This window comes from Saimiri boliviensis, chromosome 8, assembly GCF_048565385.1.
Source record: "Saimiri boliviensis isolate mSaiBol1 chromosome 8, mSaiBol1.pri, whole genome shotgun sequence".
Taxonomy (NCBI): Eukaryota; Metazoa; Chordata; class Mammalia; order Primates; family Cebidae; genus Saimiri; species Saimiri boliviensis.
This window is the reverse complement of record NC_133456.1, coordinates 22,387,183-22,407,107: the sequence shown is the minus strand read 5'-3', so window position 1 is coordinate 22,407,107 and position 19,925 is coordinate 22,387,183. Positions and strand designations below refer to the sequence as shown.

The 19,925-nt window shown below is 58.8% G+C and overlaps 1 protein-coding gene across 1 annotated transcript in view; it reads right to left on the bottom strand.

The window, feature by feature from the left end:
• Window positions 1–19,925, bottom strand: part of PLXND1 (plexin D1) — a 51,764-nt gene that overhangs the window by 18,460 nt on the left and 13,379 nt on the right. Inside the window, exons 2-13 of the mRNA XM_010336915.3 lie at window positions 15,959–16,135; window positions 13,268–13,399; window positions 12,852–12,952; window positions 12,632–12,761; window positions 10,841–11,018; window positions 10,579–10,687; window positions 10,039–10,141; window positions 4,893–4,997; window positions 2,347–2,436; window positions 2,051–2,144; window positions 988–1,142; window positions 273–424 (exon numbers count right to left, since the gene is read on the bottom strand). Of these exons, the coding sequence (XP_010335217.2) occupies window positions 273–424; window positions 988–1,142; window positions 2,051–2,144; window positions 2,347–2,436; window positions 4,893–4,997; window positions 10,039–10,141; window positions 10,579–10,687; window positions 10,841–11,018; window positions 12,632–12,761; window positions 12,852–12,952; window positions 13,268–13,399; window positions 15,959–16,135 (1,526 nt within the window). The remainder of the gene's footprint in view (window positions 1–272; window positions 425–987; window positions 1,143–2,050; window positions 2,145–2,346; window positions 2,437–4,892; window positions 4,998–10,038; window positions 10,142–10,578; window positions 10,688–10,840; window positions 11,019–12,631; window positions 12,762–12,851; window positions 12,953–13,267; window positions 13,400–15,958; window positions 16,136–19,925) is intronic.

Below are 19,925 nucleotides of genomic sequence, written 5' to 3'. Positions count from 1 at the left end.
GTGGAAGAAGGGCTGAGCTAGGGCAGCCCGTGAGGGCTTCCCAGAAGAGTGGGCATCAGAGCAAGAGCTGGAAGCATAAAGCAGATGCCCCAAGCAGAAATGGCAGGATGTGTGGTGGGAACAGCTTTGGCACAGGGCCAGAGGCCCGTAAGCAACAGGTTGCCGGAAAGTAGCAGAGTGACAATGGAGGACAGGGAGGGAGGGAGGAGAAGGGCAGAGCGCAGAGGCTGGCACTGTTGCAGAGGGTGGGCAGGGGCACCGTGGCTACTCACTCCTCCGACACTATGTATCTGTCAGGCAGTGGCTCACAGGCCACCCCACCAATCCACACACCGTGGGCCACGTCACTGAGCCGCCGGCCCAGGTTCCTGCCTCGGATGGTCAGCAGGGTCCCGCCGTCCAACGGGCCACTCAGGGGTTCAATCTGCCAGGTGACCCGAGAGAGGGACAAACGGGGTCTGAGGATGGGAGGCCAGCAGGCTTCTGACCGCAGTCATGAGCACCTAGCAGGGCAGGGCATGCAGACCCGCTGCTCAAAGGAAGGTCTGGAGGCTCAGGCAGGGCTGGGACCGCGACCACTTGGCAGGTCACCGCGCTGCCGAGGAGAACGTGGGTACGCGTTACTGAGCCCACATTGGCCTGGGGACACCACTGAGGGGATCTCCTGGAGGATGCTGAGGTCAGCTCCCAGGGGCCATGTCTGGTCACGTCATTGGTGGCTTTAGTGGTCACAGTACCCCCCAAAATAACGACACAGCCCTCGGCGTCTCCACCATGCCACACTTGCAATTTCGTCTATGATGATTTATTCATTTCCTTATTTATTACTGTCCACCTCCCCCACTGAAACATCAGCTCTGCGAGGCAGATCACTTCCTTTTGTTCACAGGTGATCCTGCACCCAGGTGCTGGTGTGTGTGCCATTGAGTCCCCAAGGAGCGGGACCCTCGTGGGCGCTGCACATGTGCCTCCACGGGGCTTGCTTACCTCACGGATCTCGGGGGCGGGGCAGGTGCCAGGCAGGGGCGGCAGGGGTCCCCGCAGGCGGCAGCCGTCACTCCACGCACACAGGTGACCCAGGTCCTCACGGCCCAGGCACTGGGAACAGTCGGGGCTGCCAGTGGCGCAGTTATAGACCACGGCTGGAGAGACATGAGGTAGCCCAGTCAGCCCCGCTCTCAGAGTACGCCCCATCAGCGGTGTCCCCTTCACATTCACCAACCATCACTGCGGTGTCCCACCCAGCGGCAGTCCTGGTTCTGGGGGTCAGGCCCCCGTGAGGTTCTTAGCCCCTTCCCGAAACCCCGGGGCCTGTGCTGGGCACAGTGCCCACTTGATTGATTTCCTTCCCCTCACAGACTCTAGCTGGGAGCCTCGGGTCAGCCTCACTTCATGGAGAAGAGGCTGCGGCTGAGAGAGGAGGGACGCGCCCGAGCTCACAAGGCCTGTGGGTGGTGGAGCTCCCCAGGCCTCAGTGGGTCTGATCACCCCTGGTGATGCTGGGGACCCCTGAGCAATGTGGGCTCTGAGGACTTGGGGGCTTCAAACCCTCCAAGTAGCCCAAGGGGGAGGGCAGGGAGGGCTCTCCAGGGCCTTGGGTATGCAGGGCTGTTCTGGGGCCTTCATGGTGGGAATCTGGAGGGCATCACATCCACCAGGGATGCCTGAGACTCCCCGTGAACAGAGGGTTGTCTGGAGAGTTGACCCAACACAGACAGTCCCAGCAACTGTGCAGCCATCATTCGAGGGGCGTGGGGCGCTGAACCCTGCCCCAGATGCCACGCTCAAGCCTGGGCAAGCCCCGGCTTAGCAGGTCCTCACAAGCTCTGCAGAGAGACTATGTCCTATTTTGCATGGGCACAATCAGGCTGCAGGGGAAAGCAAGCATGGAGACTCCAAGTCCTGGAGCCTGGGGCAGAATGGCAGGGCTGGGATATGAGGCTGTGTATGTGCTGGGGAACAATGGGGGCGTCTGTGGCTTTGGGGCAACCACTGGAATAAGTCCTGCAAGGCTGAGCCCCACCCACCGCGCTGAGGCCCCACGGCCCACCTGTCATGGGCTCAGGGCTGTCCAGGAACCAGGCTGGCTGTCCCTTTAGCTGGAGACTCAGCGGGAACACCTGGCTTTTCTGGGTCGTATGTAGCTGCAGAAGGACAGAAAAGAGCATGGGGGGCATGGGCGGTGCCTGGGGCTCTGCTAGGGGTGGGTGTCCTAGAGACAGATGAGGGTGGGGCTGCTGGGGATGGGGGAAGCAGAAGGTAGAGAGGGGCAGGGCAGGGTGAGGGGTACAGCATCTAGACTTGTGCAGGCCCACCCTCCACCCATGCTGGAGTCACCCAACTCACCACCACCTGGTCACAGCGTACGGTGGACTCATTCACCCACACAGCCTCGAAGGCCTCCTCCAGCCCAAAACTACACTCCAGGGCTGCACCCTGTGGGAAACGGAGTGGGAGGCGGGCTTGAGGAGAGCCAAGCCAGCACGCATCGCCCTCCGACTCCAGGAGGACAGCACGGGCCGCCGTTGGAAAGGTGGGTTTGGCTGAACTGTCAGTCCTTTGTCCAGGCTGTCCCGTCCCCCCAGCTGCCCTTCCCGGCCATCACATCCGAGGTTGGAGGGAGGCCAAGAATGCAAGAGTGCCGAGAACTTCGGCCTCGTGCTCTCAGCGCCACTGAAAGCCTCTCCAGCATCCCCGTGGTCCAACCCAGGGGCCCTGTATTCAGCTCGGAAGGCGCCACTCCCAGTGGGGCTCCCCTGCTCTTTGAGCCTTACCACCTCCTACCTTGCCCTACCAGGCCCTGCCCAGATGTGCCCAACACTCAACACAGCCAGGCTCTCCTGCCCCGGCCTTTGCCCAAGCCCTCCCCTCCACCTGAATAGCTGGCTCCTTCCTACCACCCAGCAAAGCTCAATCCAGCTCAGAAGCCCCCTGTTCTGAAGTCTTCCCAGATGCTCCCCTCAAATCAAAGGGGTATGCCTCACTTGATCCTCATTCATTCCCTCAGCAGCAAGTATTCAGGTGTCTGCTGGGGCGCTGCGAAGCTCCGAGAGCCGCCCCCGTCCCTGTGTGCCAGGCACCACCCCTAGCCCCTTGCCCTGCTGTTAACTTGTCTCCTCTCCCACTGGGGAGGGTGAGGGCTGGGCCTCAGCCCCTCTGACACCACCCCTAAGGGCAGCAGAAAGCAGCTGGAAGAGCCCTGGCCTGGGTTCAAACCCCACCTCTGCATCTTCCCAGCTGTGTGACCTCATGCAAGTCACCCCCACTTCTCTGAGGCTTGGTTTTCCTACCTGGACAATGGGAATAGGGTTGCAGGGAAAACCGGAGATTATGTGCCTCAGAGGGCTGCACACTGTAGGTGCCTAATATGTGCTTGCTATCATTAGTATACAGGAAGTATCCAATAATGTTTGTGTCATGGGTCCACAGGGCTCAGTTCCCCAGGCTCATCTGGCCCTCTCAGGAGCAGCACCAGTACTCTTTGCTGAGTGAACAGACCCAGGTTTTGTGTATTAAGCCAAGCCCCAGCCAGCCGCGTGGCAGAGCTTCCTGTTTATGTCCCTGTGGCTGGCAGATGTGACACCCTGAGGAGAGTGCAGGTCAACCTCCCTGTTTTTCTGGGGTCCCAGCCTGGAAGCTAATACAGGGAAGTGACTGCTGACGGGGCCAAAAACCTGTGTTGTCCCCTGCCACGCTGAGCTGGAGACGGGTCCCTCCTCTGAGTCCTCAGCCACCTCAGGATAGCACAGCCAGCCTGTCCCAGGCCTCCGCAGGGTGTATGCTCAGCGAACAGGCCCCTGCCGGCTGCCTTAAGTGTTCTAAGAGCAGGCCGGGGGGCAGGAGGGCAGGCGCCCCTGCAGTGCAATCAGAGCACAGGCTGCCCCGCCACACAGCTGGGAAGAATCCGAAGGGCTTAAGTCAGGCTCTCGCCTCCCCATCCCGGGGCCCACAGCCCATCCTGCCCACCCGCCCAGGCCCCTGGCTGCTCCTGGAGGCGCTTGCCCCAACTCTTGCAGGGTGGCGCTTGAGGGCTGAGGGCAGGCCCCACCCTGGCCTTCCCAGAGCTCCAGCCCCTGCCGCGAGGCTTCCCAACACATCCCAGATGCCAGGCACGTGGCCCCCACGTGTGACAGCCCTCACGGGCCTCAGCTCCTCCGTGGAAGCAACAGATGGCGAGTTCCAGGGAGCTGGGGAGGGGGATGGCTGGCATGCCTCCAGGACTCATCAACGCTTCCCACCCAAGACGTGCCTCCAGGAGGGGACGAGGGGACTGGAAAGGAGCTGCGTCCCCACCCCCAGCCCAGATGGTGAGGGCGGGGCTGGTTGCAAAGACGAGCACTGGATGGGGAGTCCAGGGCCAAGCAGAAGTCCAGCCCTGTGCTGCGTGACCCAGTATCATCTACTTTTCCTTCCTGGCCTCATCTTCCCCATCTGGACAATGAGGAATGGGGTGCTGAGGGGTTCTCCAGTCCTTCCGCAGGGAAGACATGGAAGCCAACCACAGGACAGTGGGCTTGGCGGTGGGCGGGTGTGTCCACGGTCACAGCTTAGGCTAAGGAAGGGCAGGATAGGGACCAACACGGGCAGTGTCCACCCTCCAGCTGCAGCACGGGGCAGGACAGCCTGGGGGCACTGGCTTCCTTTTGGCAGCTGCTGGCACCTGGCTGTCCCCCTTGGCCTGGCCCTCACCACTTCCTCTTTCTGCAGCCAGAGTGGGGCTTCCTCATGCGGAATGTGGAAACTCAGAGAAAGAAAAGCAAAGCCCACACCGGAACCATGGCGCTGCAACAGACCCAGAGCAGGGGTCACACCGGGACACAGGGGCAGTCAGTGACCTGCATGCTCCTGGCCTCCTCCTGGCCCCACCCGGGGCTGGCCTGGCCTCTACTTACTTGGAAAAAGGCAGCATTGGCCAGAGGCACCAGGATATTCTGGGAGCCACCCGTGGGCACAGGCGCCAGGGGTGAGGGCAGGGTCCGGGGGCAGTCCTGAGGGCTCTGCAGAGAAAATCAGAGGAGAGGGTGACACAGGGGCGTTTCAGAGAAGAGGCAGGAGGACTCACTGTGCCCCAGCCTGCCCCGTGCAGTCCTGCCTCCCTGGGGAGAAAGCTCTAGTCATTCAGTCCCAATGGCCGCCACCACCACCCTGTGCCCCCCACCCACCACTGTCTTCCAACCTATGGGCAGGTCGCATTGGCCCCATTTAAAGATGAGGAAGGTGGGCATCGGCAGATGGGATGACCCGCCCGGTGGTGGGCCCAGTTTCCTCCGCGAGCGCTCCCAGGCCTCAGAGGAGGCTGGCAGGCCGAGCTCCAGGCGCAGCTCCTCCCTGTCTTGGCTTTACCTTTCCCAGTAGTAGAATAGGGAGCTGCACCCACTCCCCGAGACACCCCTAGGGCTGAAACTCCAGCTTCCTGACTGACCCGTGTTAAGCAATTCAGTCAAGAGAAATCTAGAGCTTCCCAACAGCCCATAGAAAAGCCCATAGGAGGGCTCTGAACGCCAGGAGGACATTTCAGAGGGCCAGGTACCACCGGTCTCCAGGGGACACCCCTTCCCATGGCCTGAGGACAAGTCACAGCCTCTGGGTGAAGGTGCCAGCCCCAGATACTCCCAGGAAGGGTCCAGGCTCTCGGGGGCACAGCACATGATTGGCCCTTGGTTAGTGGTAAAGTCACTGAGGCCTGGTGAGGCAGCTGTTTCAGGGAGGGAAGGAGGAGGGGGGAAAAAGGGAGGGAGGGAAGGGAGGGAGGGAGAAGGGAGGAGGGATGGAAAGGAAGAGGGAGGAGGGAGTGTGGCAGGATGGAAGGGGAGATTCGGAGATTCTGAGCCTCTGAGGACAGTGAGTCGCCTGAGGCAGAGCACAGGGCCGGCCCCTGAAGCCCCAGACACCCGACTCTGGTGTCCTCAGCTGGGGCATTGTTAAGATGCAGACATCCAACCCCACTGCAGGGATTCCAGTCTGTCTCCAGGCTCCTGAGGTCCAGGCCCCACTGTACAGAATGGGAAACTGAGGCCTGGGGGCAGGGCAGAGACCAGGGGCAGGGCTGTTCCCACCACATCCACCAGTGACCGCTCTGAGCTGGGAAGTACAGATCCCTTGACCTGCCCTGGGTCCTCCAGCCCTGGTGGCTCCGGTGAGCCATTCCTGCCTCCTCCCACTCCTGAGTCTGACCTGCTGGGACCATAAGCAGAGCAGAACTGGGGACCTTGGAGCAGCCATACCCATGCTAAGTAGCCTACAACCACCCTTCAGCCCAGGGGCTTCCTACTCTGCCCTCCTGCCCAAGCCTGGTTGCGGAAGGATCTGGGTTAAAATCAGGCCAGGAAGCAAAAGCACCCATGGGCCACGTGTGTCCACATCAGGTCACCTGGCCAGGCCAAAGGCCTTGGGACAAAATGTAGGGGACTTCTTTATTCTACATCAGATAAGGGCAGGACAGGGACTGATTCCCCTCAGGGACCCCAGCCCAAAACCAGACGTCGAGGGGATGCCAGTGCCCACAACAATAAAGATGATGATAATGGATACTGTGGCCCCTGCCAGCTCATCTAGCCCTCCCTCTGCCGGGACCGTTGTGAGCACTTCGCACTCTGTATTCCGCTCCCAACAACCCTAGAAGGTAGACACTACCATTACACTCATTTTACAGAATGGGAAACAGACACACAGAAGCAAAACGGTTTGCCTACGGTGAAATGGCCAGCACAGGAACACTCCAGTTGTCCAGAATGTTTGCTGACCACGAGGCCAGAGTGGCGAGTTCTCCGAGGGACGGGGCCTGGTATAGACCTCAGGAGCCTTGGCTGGAGAAGCAGCATAGCCAAGCCCCGGTGCTGCTGGCTCCCTGTGCCAGAGCACACGAGCCACTGACCCTCTCCAGGCCTCCGTGTTCCTACACGGAGGAAGGGCCCTCTCTAGGCAAAGCCCCCAGACAGAGCCAGCCCCAGGCCCTCTGCAGACCTCAGGCTGCCCTTCTGTGTTGTGTATAAACCCTATGGAATCCCAGGGCACGGAACCCACATGTTTCCACTAGGGCCTCCAAGCCACTGCCAGGTCTGCTTTGCAGCTGGCAGGGACCCAGCCTGTCCTCCTGGCCCCAGCCCATCGGTGGGTAGGTGCCAATGAGAAGCCTGAGGCGTGAGAGTCAGGGCAGGAGGCGTTCTCACAAGAGGGACCCCACAGTGAATCATGTGGGACCATGCCTGAGGGCCACCCCACTTCCCTTGGCCACTTGTAACCCTTGGCCAGGTGGATATTCACCCCTATTCTACAGAACCGAGGCTGGAGTCCTCCTCACAGCTCTCACAGGGCCGCTCCTATGCTTCCAGGGGAGAATTGCTGTCCCATATCATCAGGGCACTCAGCAATCCAGGGACCCTGAACCCCCCTGGCCTGGTCCCTCCCTACCTCTCTGCACTCCCAGGGGCCCCCACAATTGCCCCCATGTTCCTACTGCTCCACTCTCTCCACTGGCCCCTCGTGACCACCTACCCCTATGAGTGGTCCTTGGGAATGCCACCCCCAGGGAAACTACCTCATCCCTCCAGCACCTGCAAACAGGGTACACATCCAGCTTCCTCCCTGCCTCCCCCAAAGCTGGAGCCCTCCTTCCAGCATCCTCCACCTCCCACGTCTTTCCTGTGGGGACCGTGAGGGACAATGGGAACATGACAGGAGGCTCAGGCCCTAGCACCTCCCTTCCCAGGGACACTTCTTCCAGCTCCCGAGGGGCCAAGTGGTGTGCAGATCTTGCTGCCCACCGTCTGCCCAGAGACCACGGCACCACTATGACTACCTGGCACTTCATTAAATGCCAAATTAAGCATCAGTTCAGAGCCTCCTGCAAGCCTGGGACAGAGCTGCCTCTTCTGCTAGATTGCCGTAATTCCCAGACAGCCCTTCTCCATGTCCCCAGCCCAGCTCCTGGCCTGAAGAACTGCAGACCCGGGGGACAGCCATCTCAAGGGGCACTGCCATGGAACCCCCTCCCAGCTGGTGAGCTCCTATGCATCTCTTAAGAACTGGCAAAAGGTCCCCTCTCAAGAGAAATCATCTCTGGCCCACCCACACAGTGGCCCTCAGTTCCCAAGGTGTATGGTGGCTTTGTAGTGAGTACCTACTATGTGCCAAGTATAGAGTTGGTGCCTAACAGGCATAATTCCAGATCCCTACCAAAGCCCTTGAGGCAGGTCCCGTTTTATAGATGGGGAAACAGAGGCACAGAGAGATTCAGTAGCTTCCCCAAGATCATACAGCCACAGTCACACCTGAGGCTCTTGGCTCATGATGGGAAGGGCAGGACCAGTCCAGCTCGGTTCTTTCCCAGGGCCCAGTACTGACTAAGGCATACAGCAGGCATTCAATAAATGCTGAACGGGCTGTGATGAGGCTAGGTCCTCCTTGCATCCCCTGGGTTAGAGCAAGGAGCAGGCTGCTGCCTGCTTCACACTGCTATCACCAAGCCCCTGTTGTGTACACAGCCCTGGGCTGGGGGCTGGAAGGAAGACGTGGTTGAGATGGGGGCCCCAAACAAGAGCAGAAGTCCTAGTGGGGCCCTAACTGTGGAATCTGGAGGTCCAGGAGCAGCCCAGGGCTCCCCTGTGGTTTAGCTGCACAGACTCCACTGGGCTCCCCTCCAGTGCTGGCAGCCCCCCTACCATGCCCCTCTTTAAGCACGGCCCCTGCCGGGCTCTTCTTCAAAGCAGTTATGGGGGTCAGGCAGGAGGTACTCCCAGCCCCTTCCTTAGCACCTGAGAAGATTCTCTGAGCCCAGTGCCAAGAGGCTGGGGCTGCTTCCCCAGGATGTGTGTCCAGGGTGGGGCCCCAGTGACCTCCTTCTGTAGAGAGCCAGGGCACCAGGTGCCATGTTGGCTACCTCGGTTGTGCCACCTGGCAAATGGGCAGGAGCAGCCTTTTCCTGGAGAGATAAGCTGCCAGGGCCCTGGTACACCACCCCAGCCCACCTCAGCCCTGATATGGGCCAGTCTGAGAGGTGACGAGCTGTGATCTTAGGACCCTGGCACATCCCACCCGGCTAGGTCTTATCAGCGCAGCCAATGTCCCAGGCATCCCACTTTGCCATCCCTGGCATGGGCTGCAGTGGCCTTAGAGGGTTCCTGGGCAAAGGTGAGAGGCCACCTGGAAAGTGAACACGTCCCAGAAACCAACCAGGGGCAAGGTACGTGGCATGTCCATTTTTACTGTATTTTTACACGAATAAGCCTAGACGGATCCATTTTTACATTTCCTCCTCTTGCCCCTTCTCACCATTTAATTACCATTTAGTCGATTAAACCCAGCCATCATGCAGCACCGGGGCAGGCCTGGCCCCCAACAATCATGAAGTCAGACTGCAGGCCCCTAGGGACTGACATGAGCAAGAGGACCCGGGAGCGTGCGGTTTCTGAGGCCAGCCTGTCCTCCTTGTCCAGGGACAGCTGCAGCACCACCCGCCCTTGGGATGCCACTGCTGGTGCGGAAACCCAGGCAGGGCCCTTTCCACCCAGTTCCTGGTTTTCAGAAGAGGGGAGAATATGGGCTCCAGGGACAGAGGTATTTGGTTTAAGGCCCAATCTGGTACTGCCTGGCTGGGTGACCTGAAGCAAATCACCTCTGTAGGCCTTGAGGACAAATGAATTGCCCTAAACACCTAGGGTTGTTGAAATGGTATTCCTACTGTAGGTGGGGGTGTAAACTGGCTCAGGCTTCTGGAAGGCAGTTGAGCTCAAGGTGTAAAACTATGGCCACACTATCACCCCAATATGTCATTCTAAGAAGCAGTCTTCAGGGAATCATCAGGGATATGCATAGTGCCCTGGCTATACCAAAATGCAAGAAAGAGGAAGGACTCGGTATGCCCAGCAACAGGGGGTGGGTTCCGCGCGCCACGGTATGTGATGAGCCTCTCATAGCTGTTAAAGCCAAAGCTAAGGAGGAATATGCAAGGGAATGGACACACTCTCAATGTGTGAATTTTTTTTTTTTAAGAAAAGTAATAAAACAGTAGAGGCAGGGGGACCCCCAAGCCTGGCTTACCGTGGGGTTTGGTGAGGCCTCGCACCGGGACTGGTTGGAGACACAGGAGTGCTGCTGGGTGCACCAGAAACAGGGCCACTGTGCCGACAGGCAACTGGTGCAGCTGGAAGACAGGGGGGGCCCTCAACTCCTGGTTCCCCACCCCTCACTTCATCCCTGTTCCAGGAACTGGAACCCATAAGGCAGATCCCAGCACAGGGAAAGGTCTTTCTCATGTTGGAGCTGCCTGGGAAGTATTGGGTCTTTAAGGTAGTGAGCTGCCTGCTATAAGAGGTATACAAAGAGGAGTTAAAAGAGACTAAACTGAGTATAATCAAAGTACTTTGCCCCGTCCAGCCTGGCTGTCTGCAGAGGCTGGGCATCAGGCAGTATGCACTTACTGTGGAATGAATCAATGTGCTGGTGAATGAACAACTCAGAGGCCTGTCTACCTCTACGATGCTACGATTTTTCTTCCCAGGGCCCCCTGACAGCAAAGACCCTTCCTGGGGACGAGTTCCTCTCTCCACCACTTGGAGGCAAGCCCCCCACGCCACTCACGCTGTGTGGGGGTACACTTGTGCAATTCGGCTGCAGTCGTAGATGGTGAAATTGGCCCTGACGATGTTCCGCCCATTGACCCTCACAGACATCTCGACGGTCATGTGGTCTGGAATGGATGGGGAAGCCAGGGAGAGGGGCATGGGGGCAGGGGATTGCCACCAACATCAGAGACTGTAGCCTCGGGCTCCCTGCCATCCCCATGCCTGAAAGTCCACCATTCTGCCCCTCCGGGGCTGTGCCAACAGCCCAGTGTGCTTACCCTGGTTGGGGGGGAAGGGCGGGAACCGGTCCCTCGGCAGGAGGTTGCAGTAGGCGATCTGGTGACCAAAGGCAGGGCCCGGGACCCGAGCCACGGTGCGGACATCGTTCCCGTAGTCACAGGCCATCTCCATGGTGCTGAGGCTGGGCAGGCTGCCAGAGACCTGCAGGATCATGCCCTGGGGGCAAGAGGCCCTCAGCTCTGGGGGCCTGGGCGACCCCCCTCACAGTCGGTCACAGCGCTGTGCACCGACTCAGCGATGACATCTGGACCTGCCTGAATGTCCCCTAGGGGAAGGGGTGGTGATGCCAGGACCCAGGGCTAGAAGGCTATGCCCTACATGTGACCCTCTGAACCTCAGTTTCCCCAGCTGCAAAATGAAACTTTTTTTTTTTTTTTTGAGATGGAGTTTCGCTCTTGTTACCCAGGCTGGAGTGCAATGGCGCGATCTCGGCTCACCGCAACCTCCGCCTCCTGGGTTCAGGCAATTCTCCTGCCTCAGCCTCCTGAGTAGCTGGGATTACAGGCATGCGCCACCATGCCCAGCTAATTTTTTGTATTTTTGGTAGAGACGGGGTTTCACCACGTTGACCAGGATGGTCTCGATCTCTCGACCTCGTGATCCACCTGCCTCGGCCTCCCAAAGTGCTGGGATTACAGGCTTGAGCCACCGCGCCCGGCAAAATGAAACTTCTTACAGTGGTCAAGGCAGCTCTGCATGATCTGGCCCCTGTGACCTCTGACCCCATCCCCTAATACTCTCCAAAACAGGTGATCTTGTTCCGGCTTCAGGCCCTTTGCACTGGCAGTTCCCTCTGCCCGAGGGGACCTGGCCTGAGATGTCTGCACCCACCACCTGCTCCCCACCCCCGTTCCGCTTTTGTTTTCTCCACAGTACTTAGCATCACCTTCAGGTTTTATCTTGCCTATTCTCCTCCCCAACAAGCCTGGGGCTAGGGGTCTGTCCTGATCACTGATGTGTCCCCAGGGTCTAGAGCTGTGCTTGGCACATAGTAGGTGCTCAATATTTGTCCAAGGAATGAATGACTGAATGAACGAGGGAAGAACTCTGTGATGTGTGATTAACACCGGGGTGGGGCAGAGGAACCTCAGATGCTAAGCAGCTACAGGCTGGCGCTGGGCTGTCAGAGCCCCCCAGGGTGAGAGGAGGACCCCCATCCTCAGAGAAGTCACTGAGAGCTGGCTGCACAGGGCCCAGGCCTGTCTGACCCTCAGCTCCCACCCCTTGCCAGGGCCCAGAATCCCCACCACCAAGGCTGCACAAGACAGGGGGAGCCCCAGTCCCCTGCGTTACAGGTTTATGTTTCTGACATGAGAACTTGCAGTCTGGCACCTGGTGGTCCCTCCTCCCCTCCCTGTGCTGGAAAAGGTGGGTGGGACTCACTGTCCTCCCATCCTCCAACTTGTCCCCTCCCTCCTGGGTCTCTGGAAGCTGCCTGAGTTTAGATTCCAGTGCTACCACTCCCTGCGTGACCTGCAGCAAGTCGTTTTACCCTCGGTGCCTCAGTTTCCCCACCTATAAAATGGGGATGTTAAAAGCATCTGCTTCACAGCGTGTGTGAGCCCTAACAGAGCAGGTCATCACACACGGAGCACATGCCTGTCACCTACTAGGTGCTCAGGAAAGCCCAGTCACTGTCACTGTTCTATTTGTCTTCAGGTCCTTGGGGCACCATGGGTGGGAGTCTCCACCTCTCGGGATCTGGGTGTTGGGTGAAGAGAGGCTCCCCTCTGTGTCCTGAGCTGGCTCTTGCCTCCCCAGGGACTCACTGGGTACTCCTGGTGCATGTCGATCTCAGCGGGCAGGACAGTCATGGCCGGACAGCGGCCAGGGCCCTCGCTGGCACTGGTCCAGAAATGCTGCTGGCTGGAGTTGGTGCAGTCCTGCTGCAAGGTGCACCTGGGGTGGTACCACAGGGTCAGGACCCAGGTTGGCTCCTCCCACCCCCACAGCCCTCCTGGCCCAGCCGCTGCTGGTCTCCAGCCTCACCGTGACTCCAGGGCGCACCAGCCACAGTAGGCATCTGCCGCACCCACGCAGTCCCCGCAGGTGGAGTGCACATCGCAGGCAGCGACCTTCACCTTGGCTATCTGGGGGCAGAGGTGGGGACCCAGCTCAGTGGGACTGCCAGCCTCTCTCTTGGGGAGGTGGTATGGTCAGCATGGCAAGGGCCATGAGAGGCTAGGGAAACTGAGGCTCAATACTTTAATGGGGGAACACGGGAGACAAGATTTCCCTACAGAGGCGGGATCCGTGCTGGGAGACGGAGGGCAAGGTGGAGGCAGCAGATAAGGGTGATGGAGGGAGGAGGGCGCTCTTGGCAGAGGAACAGCATGTGCAAAGGCCAGGCAAGTAAGAGGGCTCACTGGCGCTGGGATGGGGTTGGGCTGGGGCTCTGGCCTCACCTGGTGGGATGTCATCAGATAAAGGTAACCGGAGTCTGCTGGGTCAAACTGCATGACACGGTGCACGGGCTCCCCATAGGCCACAGTCACCACCCGCCTGCTCACCACCTGCATGTTCTCGTTCAGGCTGATCTGCGGGGGTGGCAGGCATCAGGGTGCTGGAGCCCACAGAAGGGGGAGGCCAAACCCAGGGGACAACCTGAGCCAGGTCTGGGGGCTCCGCCTCCCCATCCTGTCTTGGACCCTTCAGGAGGGGTGGAAATCACAGGCATGCAGGGGAGGGTGCTGGGCCCAGCCTCAATGCTTCTGTCTCTGCTGTGCCCCCCCACGAGCTCCGTCCGGGCTCTTCTCCAGCGCATCCCGCCCTGTGAAAGCGTGCGGGCTTAGCAGTATACAAGACATGCTCTGGGAAGCTGTCAGGCACCACGGCTAAGGGCAGGGGCTTGGGTTTGGATTCTGGCTTTGACACTGATGAGCTCTACAATGTGTAAGCCTTACAAGTTGCCTCCCCTCTCTGAGCCTGTTTGCTGAGCTAATGGGGCAGGTGAGCCATGAGCATTAAATAAGACAGGCTAGGCTGGCGGGGTCAGGCCCAGGGAAGCTGCTAGGCAGACGTCTCATTCCTCTCCCCACGCCCATTTCACAGACGAGGAATCTGAGTCTGGGAGCGGCCGAGGGAATTGGCAAGAGGCATAAAGTGAAGAGATCTCAAGGCTACAACACAAACCAGGCCCACCCGACCCCACAGCCCAAGGCTTAAGGCTGGAGGTGTGGAACCAAGGTGCAGGGAGGAAGAAGACCAGGACTACCTGGGGTCTAGCAGCTCTCTAGCTCTGGGGGACCCTCTGCGTGTCCTCCTGAGGAACACAATGCCCGTCAGAGCCCCACCAAACTCTGCTCTTTCTCACCTGCCCCCCCCCCCCATTCCCAGCGTGCTGCCTTGTCTGGGCCCTGCCAACCCTGGGCTGGGCATCTAGAGGTGGGGCCAGTGATCTGGATGCCTCCCAGGCCAGTTCCTTCCCGAGCCTTCCTCCTGGGGCTCCCAAGCCCTGCATGACTCCCTTCTGCGTATGGAATGAACCTGTTCTGGCACTTGAGGCCTGGTGATCTAACCCAGACAACCCCAGGCTCACCTTCACACCCCAACCCTGCTCACACGTTCCAGCCTCCAGGCCTTTGCCTGTGCTGTGCTCTCCTCTGGAATATTTCTTCCCTTCCCCTTCTAGCAATGCACACATGAGGCCCAGAAGCCTCTACACACCAAGTCAAAATTATCTTCTACCCAGGCTTCCGCAGGCTTTGTCCCAGCCTGAGACACCTCTGTCCCAGGCGGGCTCTAGGTGGAGCCTTGCAGGGGCTCCCTACCTCCAGGCATCCAGTGAACACTCAGTTCATTTCCCTCCTTCAGTTGTTTATTGAGCACCTACTGTACCCCAGGGCCTGTGCTGGTTGTGGTGATTTAAGGCCTGAGCAAGGCAGGGTTGGCCGGAGACAGAGGCCACACAGGGTGGTAGGTGAGGGGCTCCAGGCCATGGCACCATGCAGGCTGTTGGCCAGCTCCTGCTGTGTGACTCTGGGGCAGTCATTTCCCCTCTCAGAGCCTCAACATCCTCATCTGTGGAATGGGAATCATGCTTCTGCCTCCCTAGCGGGGGTATGAGAATTAAGTTAGATGATGCCCTTTAGGCTCTGGGTAAAGCAGTCTCATTGGTGTCGGGGGGTGGAGGAGGGGCCTGGCTCATATTCCCAAGCCAGGGCACCAAGGCTTGGAGGGGAGAAGCGACTGCTCCCCACCAGCCACAAAGCTGGAAGCGGTGGAGCCAGACTCCAAATGCTAGTATCTGACCCCAAACCACGAGCCCCATTAGCCACTGCCTCAACTGTCAGGGGACCCTCGATGGGGGGCCCAAAGGCTGAGGACGCACCCAAGCCCTACCTCCTTGCTCTTCCCCACTGTGGCGGTGGGGTCCCGGGACTCCACTCCCCACGTCCACGCAGCCTACAACGTCTGCCCAGGCAGCGGGTGGGGGGACTTGGATGATCAGATCCGAGTAGTTAGGCCAGCCCTGGTGGTGCTTAGCTGAGTCTCCTGACAGGGAGCAGGAGAGGTGGCTGGGCTGGGGGCAGGTCCAGGGCTGCACCTGGGGGTCTGGCCCAGGACCCACCATGTCCATCCTGCCCCGGAGCAGGGAAAATGGATTCTGGGCGTCTCCTCCCAGTTCCAGGAGTCTCAGGGCCACGGGCTGGGGTACAGTTAACTGCAGCCAATCACCCTGGGACGGGGTGGCCGGCAGGGCTGGGGAGGAGAAATGAATGCATGTCCCTGCTCACCGGGCTGGGGCCTTACCCTGCCAAAGCCCTACAACAGCTTACAGCCCTTAACAGACAGGGAAACTGAGGCCTGGAGAAAGAATATGTGTTGCCCAAGGTCAAAGGGCCAGCAAATGGCAGAGCTATTTGAACTCAGACTCATCCGCCTTCAAAGCCCGGGCCTACAGCCTCCGAGAGAACCCTGGTTCCCTCCTCTGTACAGAAGCCACCTATATTATGAGCGGTAGTGGCAAAAACAAACTTGCAAAATACTTTATAAACTGTAAAGTGCTAGGTGAATGGGAGAAAACAGAGTCAGGCTGACCTCCCTCAGCCCACACCCAGGGGAGCCTCCCACCCCCACCCCCACCCCGTGCCTACCTTGAGGAGCCGCCCATTGACCGTGCCCAGGAAGACCGCTGTGTAGTTGCCGATGCTGGCCACGGCCACGGAGGTGAGGCCCAGGGCGCGGAACACGGGCGTAGCCTCCAGGGGCTGCCGGACGGACAGTGGGTGCTGCAGGTGCGGGGCTCCACAGTCCAGGTGCTCCGGATGGAGCTGGAAGAGGAACGCTACATCAGACCTGGCCTCCAGAACCTCTCCAGCCCCCCGCCCACACAGCAGGCTGGGGTCTCAGGCCCCGGCATGAGGGCTTTCGAGTCTTGTTCCTACTTTATATCCCTGGCACTGGGCTGAGGCCCAGACACAAATGAGAGCCCATATCCAAGCCCAGGCCCAGCCCTGGCCTCCCGTTCGATAAAGAGCTGCCCCAGGGAGATGACGCTCAAGGTACGCGGGAACCAGCAGGCGAGCAAACAGGTCAGGTTTGATTTTAAAGAGTCTCGGGAGGCCAGCCAGGGTGAGAGCTACACCCCCATGCCCTGGCTGGGCAGAGGAGTCCACACCAGATCACTGGCGGCCACGTCAGCCTCAGCTTACCCACTGACACCCAAGAGGCGTCCCTCTTGCCTCGGCTGTTTTCCTACAGCCCCGGTTGGCTGTGTCTCCATAGAAACCACAGGCTTTCCTCCTGTCAGGTGTCTGCTCCGACCCCAGGACCACTACCCCAAAGCCCCAGCAGCTTGCACGACTCCGGAGGCCTCCCTAAACTGCAGCCCTTCGTTACCTCCCCAAGCACCTGTTCCCTCATCAGCCCACATGACAGGGGGGCAAATGGGTGTGTCAGAATACACAGTCCTAGTCCACGTGGGCCCAGTGTCACCCATGCCCTCCAGCAGCAAATCGGCTGCAGCTCACAGGGCAGCTGTGAGAGGTGACCCCACATCCGGGCCCTCCCCTGAACTTGCTCCTACCTTCCCTCCCTTCTGCTGGGTCTTGGTATGCTCAAAGGTTCCTGGTACAATTTGTACAAAAACAGAAAACAGGCCTCTAGGAAGTGACCCTGAGACAGTAACTGTGCAAATCCAAAAAGACGCAGGCACAAGGGTGGTGCAGAGGAGTGAAAAGGGGACACAGACATGTCAGATGGGTCTGAGTGCGTCCATCATGGCTTGTCATCCATTAGAGGAGCCCTCCCCACCGGCAGTGACACCATAAGCCCATGCCAATTACAAGAAAAGTCGCAGGATGTCATGAGCCCAAACTGGTGCATAAATAGTAAAGTAATACTCACGACAGTAAACATAATAACAGGCCACATTTACTGGAAATTGACATTGTACCAGGCCAGTACACTGACTCCCAGAACCCTGGCAGTCCTGGGGGCCCTATCTCACAGATGGGGAAACTGAGGCTCAGACAGGAAGATGGCTAACTGCAATGTCATGCCCCCCAGGACTGACCCAGGCAGCAGACTTGAGCCCACGCCTCAGCTGCATTTGGAAATCAGAGACTCTGAGTAGGACTCAAGGAGGTCACCGGAATGCAGCATCGGAACCATCTTTAGGGCAAAGCTTGAGAGAGATTTTTCTTTTTAAATTCCTTGTCCATGCTTTTTGCAAGCTTAAACCACTGATGATGTGCCTGCCTGGTTTTCGCACAAAGGCTCAGCTAGTTTTCAAAAGCAAGCAACAAATAGTGGGTCCTTCTATCCTTGGGCAAATAAACACAGTTTCGGCCGGATGGGCTTCCAGGCTGGGGCTGTTTCCAGCACGTCCCTGGGAGCCAAGCCCCGAGCCCAGAGGTGGGATGGGCTGGGGATAGCCTGGACCAACATACAGGAAGGAATGGTCTTCCAAAGGACAGCGGGTGGTGACCTGGGCAAGGCACTTCACCTCTGAGCCTCAGTCTACTCAACTATAAAATGGGTACATACACAGCATCTGCCACTTAGAGGCTGGGATTAATCCTTTATTTTTTATTTTTTGTTTGAGATGGAGTCTCGCTCTGGAGCCCAGGCTGGAGTGCAGTGGCGTGATCTCGGCTCACTGCAACCTCTGACTCCCAGGTCCCAGTTCAAGCCGTTCTCCTACCTCAGCTTCCCAAGTAGCTGGGATTACAGGCACGAGCCACCATGCCCAGCTACATTTCGTATTTTTTGGTAGGGACGGGATTTCACCATGTTGGTCAGTCTGGTCTTGAACTCCTGACCTCATGATCCACACGCCTTGGCCTCCCAAAGTGCTGGGGAATCCTTTGTTTTCAAGTGTTCGTGCAGTACATAGCCCAAAGTGCGTGCCCAGGAAGTGTTAGCTGATGCTATTGCATTTCAGACACGATTGCCGCTCATGTTATTATTATAAAGCAAAAGTTACCCGTTTCAACTGCTGATCACAAAAGAAATACAATTCAGGGCAAATCATACCTACCTCAAAAGCTTTCAGGTAGCCCTCTTCTCACCTGGACAGCCCTCCCGGCCCTCTTCATTTGCCAGGACCACTCTTGCCCGCCACACTGACATTGCCTATTGGCTAACACGGCTGCCAAGTGAGCCCTTTAAAAATGCAAGCAGGTCCCCCCAACCCCCGCACCATTCAAGCCCTCTCATGGTTTCCAGGACACTCAGAATAAATCTTGACTCCTACATCCTCCCATGGGTCCCCCGATCTAACACTCCATCCCACAGCCCCCTGGCCCTTGCTCCTTCACCCAGCCACACTGGCCTCATTTCTGTGCCTCAAATATCACAAGCTCGGTCCTGCCTCAGGACCTCTGGCCTGGGCGCTCCCTCTGCCTGGGAAGCCATTCCCCAGAGAGCCGCCCCCTCCGCTTCTCCTCTCTCTCAGCGCCGGTACTGACCTGCCCGACTCCATCCTGTGTGTGTTCGAGTTGGGGACAGCCCTGGAAGGTGGGTGCTGAGCCGTCTCCCCAGCTGCCCCAACCAGGCTGGGCCCCACCCCTCAGCAACCCTGCAGCTGCAGGGAAGAGGTCAGGTGGGCTCTTCACCACTCCCAGGGATGCTTTTCCCAGGGGCTAGGTAACTAGGTAACTTTTTTCACTGAATATGAATTACTTGCCTCACTAAAAAAATAAGTTGTTTTAAAATTAAAATTGTGACCTCCCCCCCCAACCAAGGGAACATAAGCTCCGGAAGGGGAGACCTGGGAGGCCCCAGACGACACCTTCCAGCCAGGGTGGGGTCCTGGGAAAAGGCGGACCAGGCGCCCAGCTCGGGGTGATCTGTGGGCCAGGGCGGCAGGGAGGAGGGGAGCTCACTGGGAGCCTAGCTCCGCACCCCCTCCTCGCCTGCCAGCCCTGACTGTCACAAGCCATTAATTCTGCACCGAAGGAATTTTCTAAAAAGCCTTTTCCCCCAGACTTTTCTTTTCTTTATCCTAAAATTTAAAAACAAAAAATTTTTTTTTAAGGAGAAGTAAAGGCGTCGGCTGCTCAGAATGATCTGTGCTCCGAGGGGGAAGCTGATTCCCCAGCTGCCAGGGGAAGTCACAAGGCAAACCTGCTCAAAAACGGAAGCCCAGCCTGGCGGGAAGTGCCGCCCCTGCCGAGGGAGGGGGCTGCAGGCAGCGGGAGGGGGACAGGGGACTCGGGGCTGGCCTCAGCTGAACTCAGTCTCCAGGGACAGTTAGCCTCACAGGCCCAAAATACCCCCAACCCCAGCACCGTCCTCGTTCAAGGCTAATGAGCATGAGTCTTTCAAAACTCAAGTTCTGCTGAGAGCAGGGCAGGCTTGACTATCTCAGCAGCGCCTTCCGAGCCCCGGGGCCATCTTTCTCCCACACAAAGCTGGTCAGATCCTCCCCACCTACAACCCAGCTCCCAGCTGTCCTCAGGATCAAGCCCCAGCTCTCCAATCAAGGCCTCGTGCCCTGGCGCCTCCCCGTCCCGGGCCTCGGGTCTCGCTCCTCCCTCTGCCCCACCTGCTGCGCCCGCCACATCAGCCTCTGCAGGTCCTGAAAAGTGCCCACACCTGAGGGCCAGGGCGCTTGCA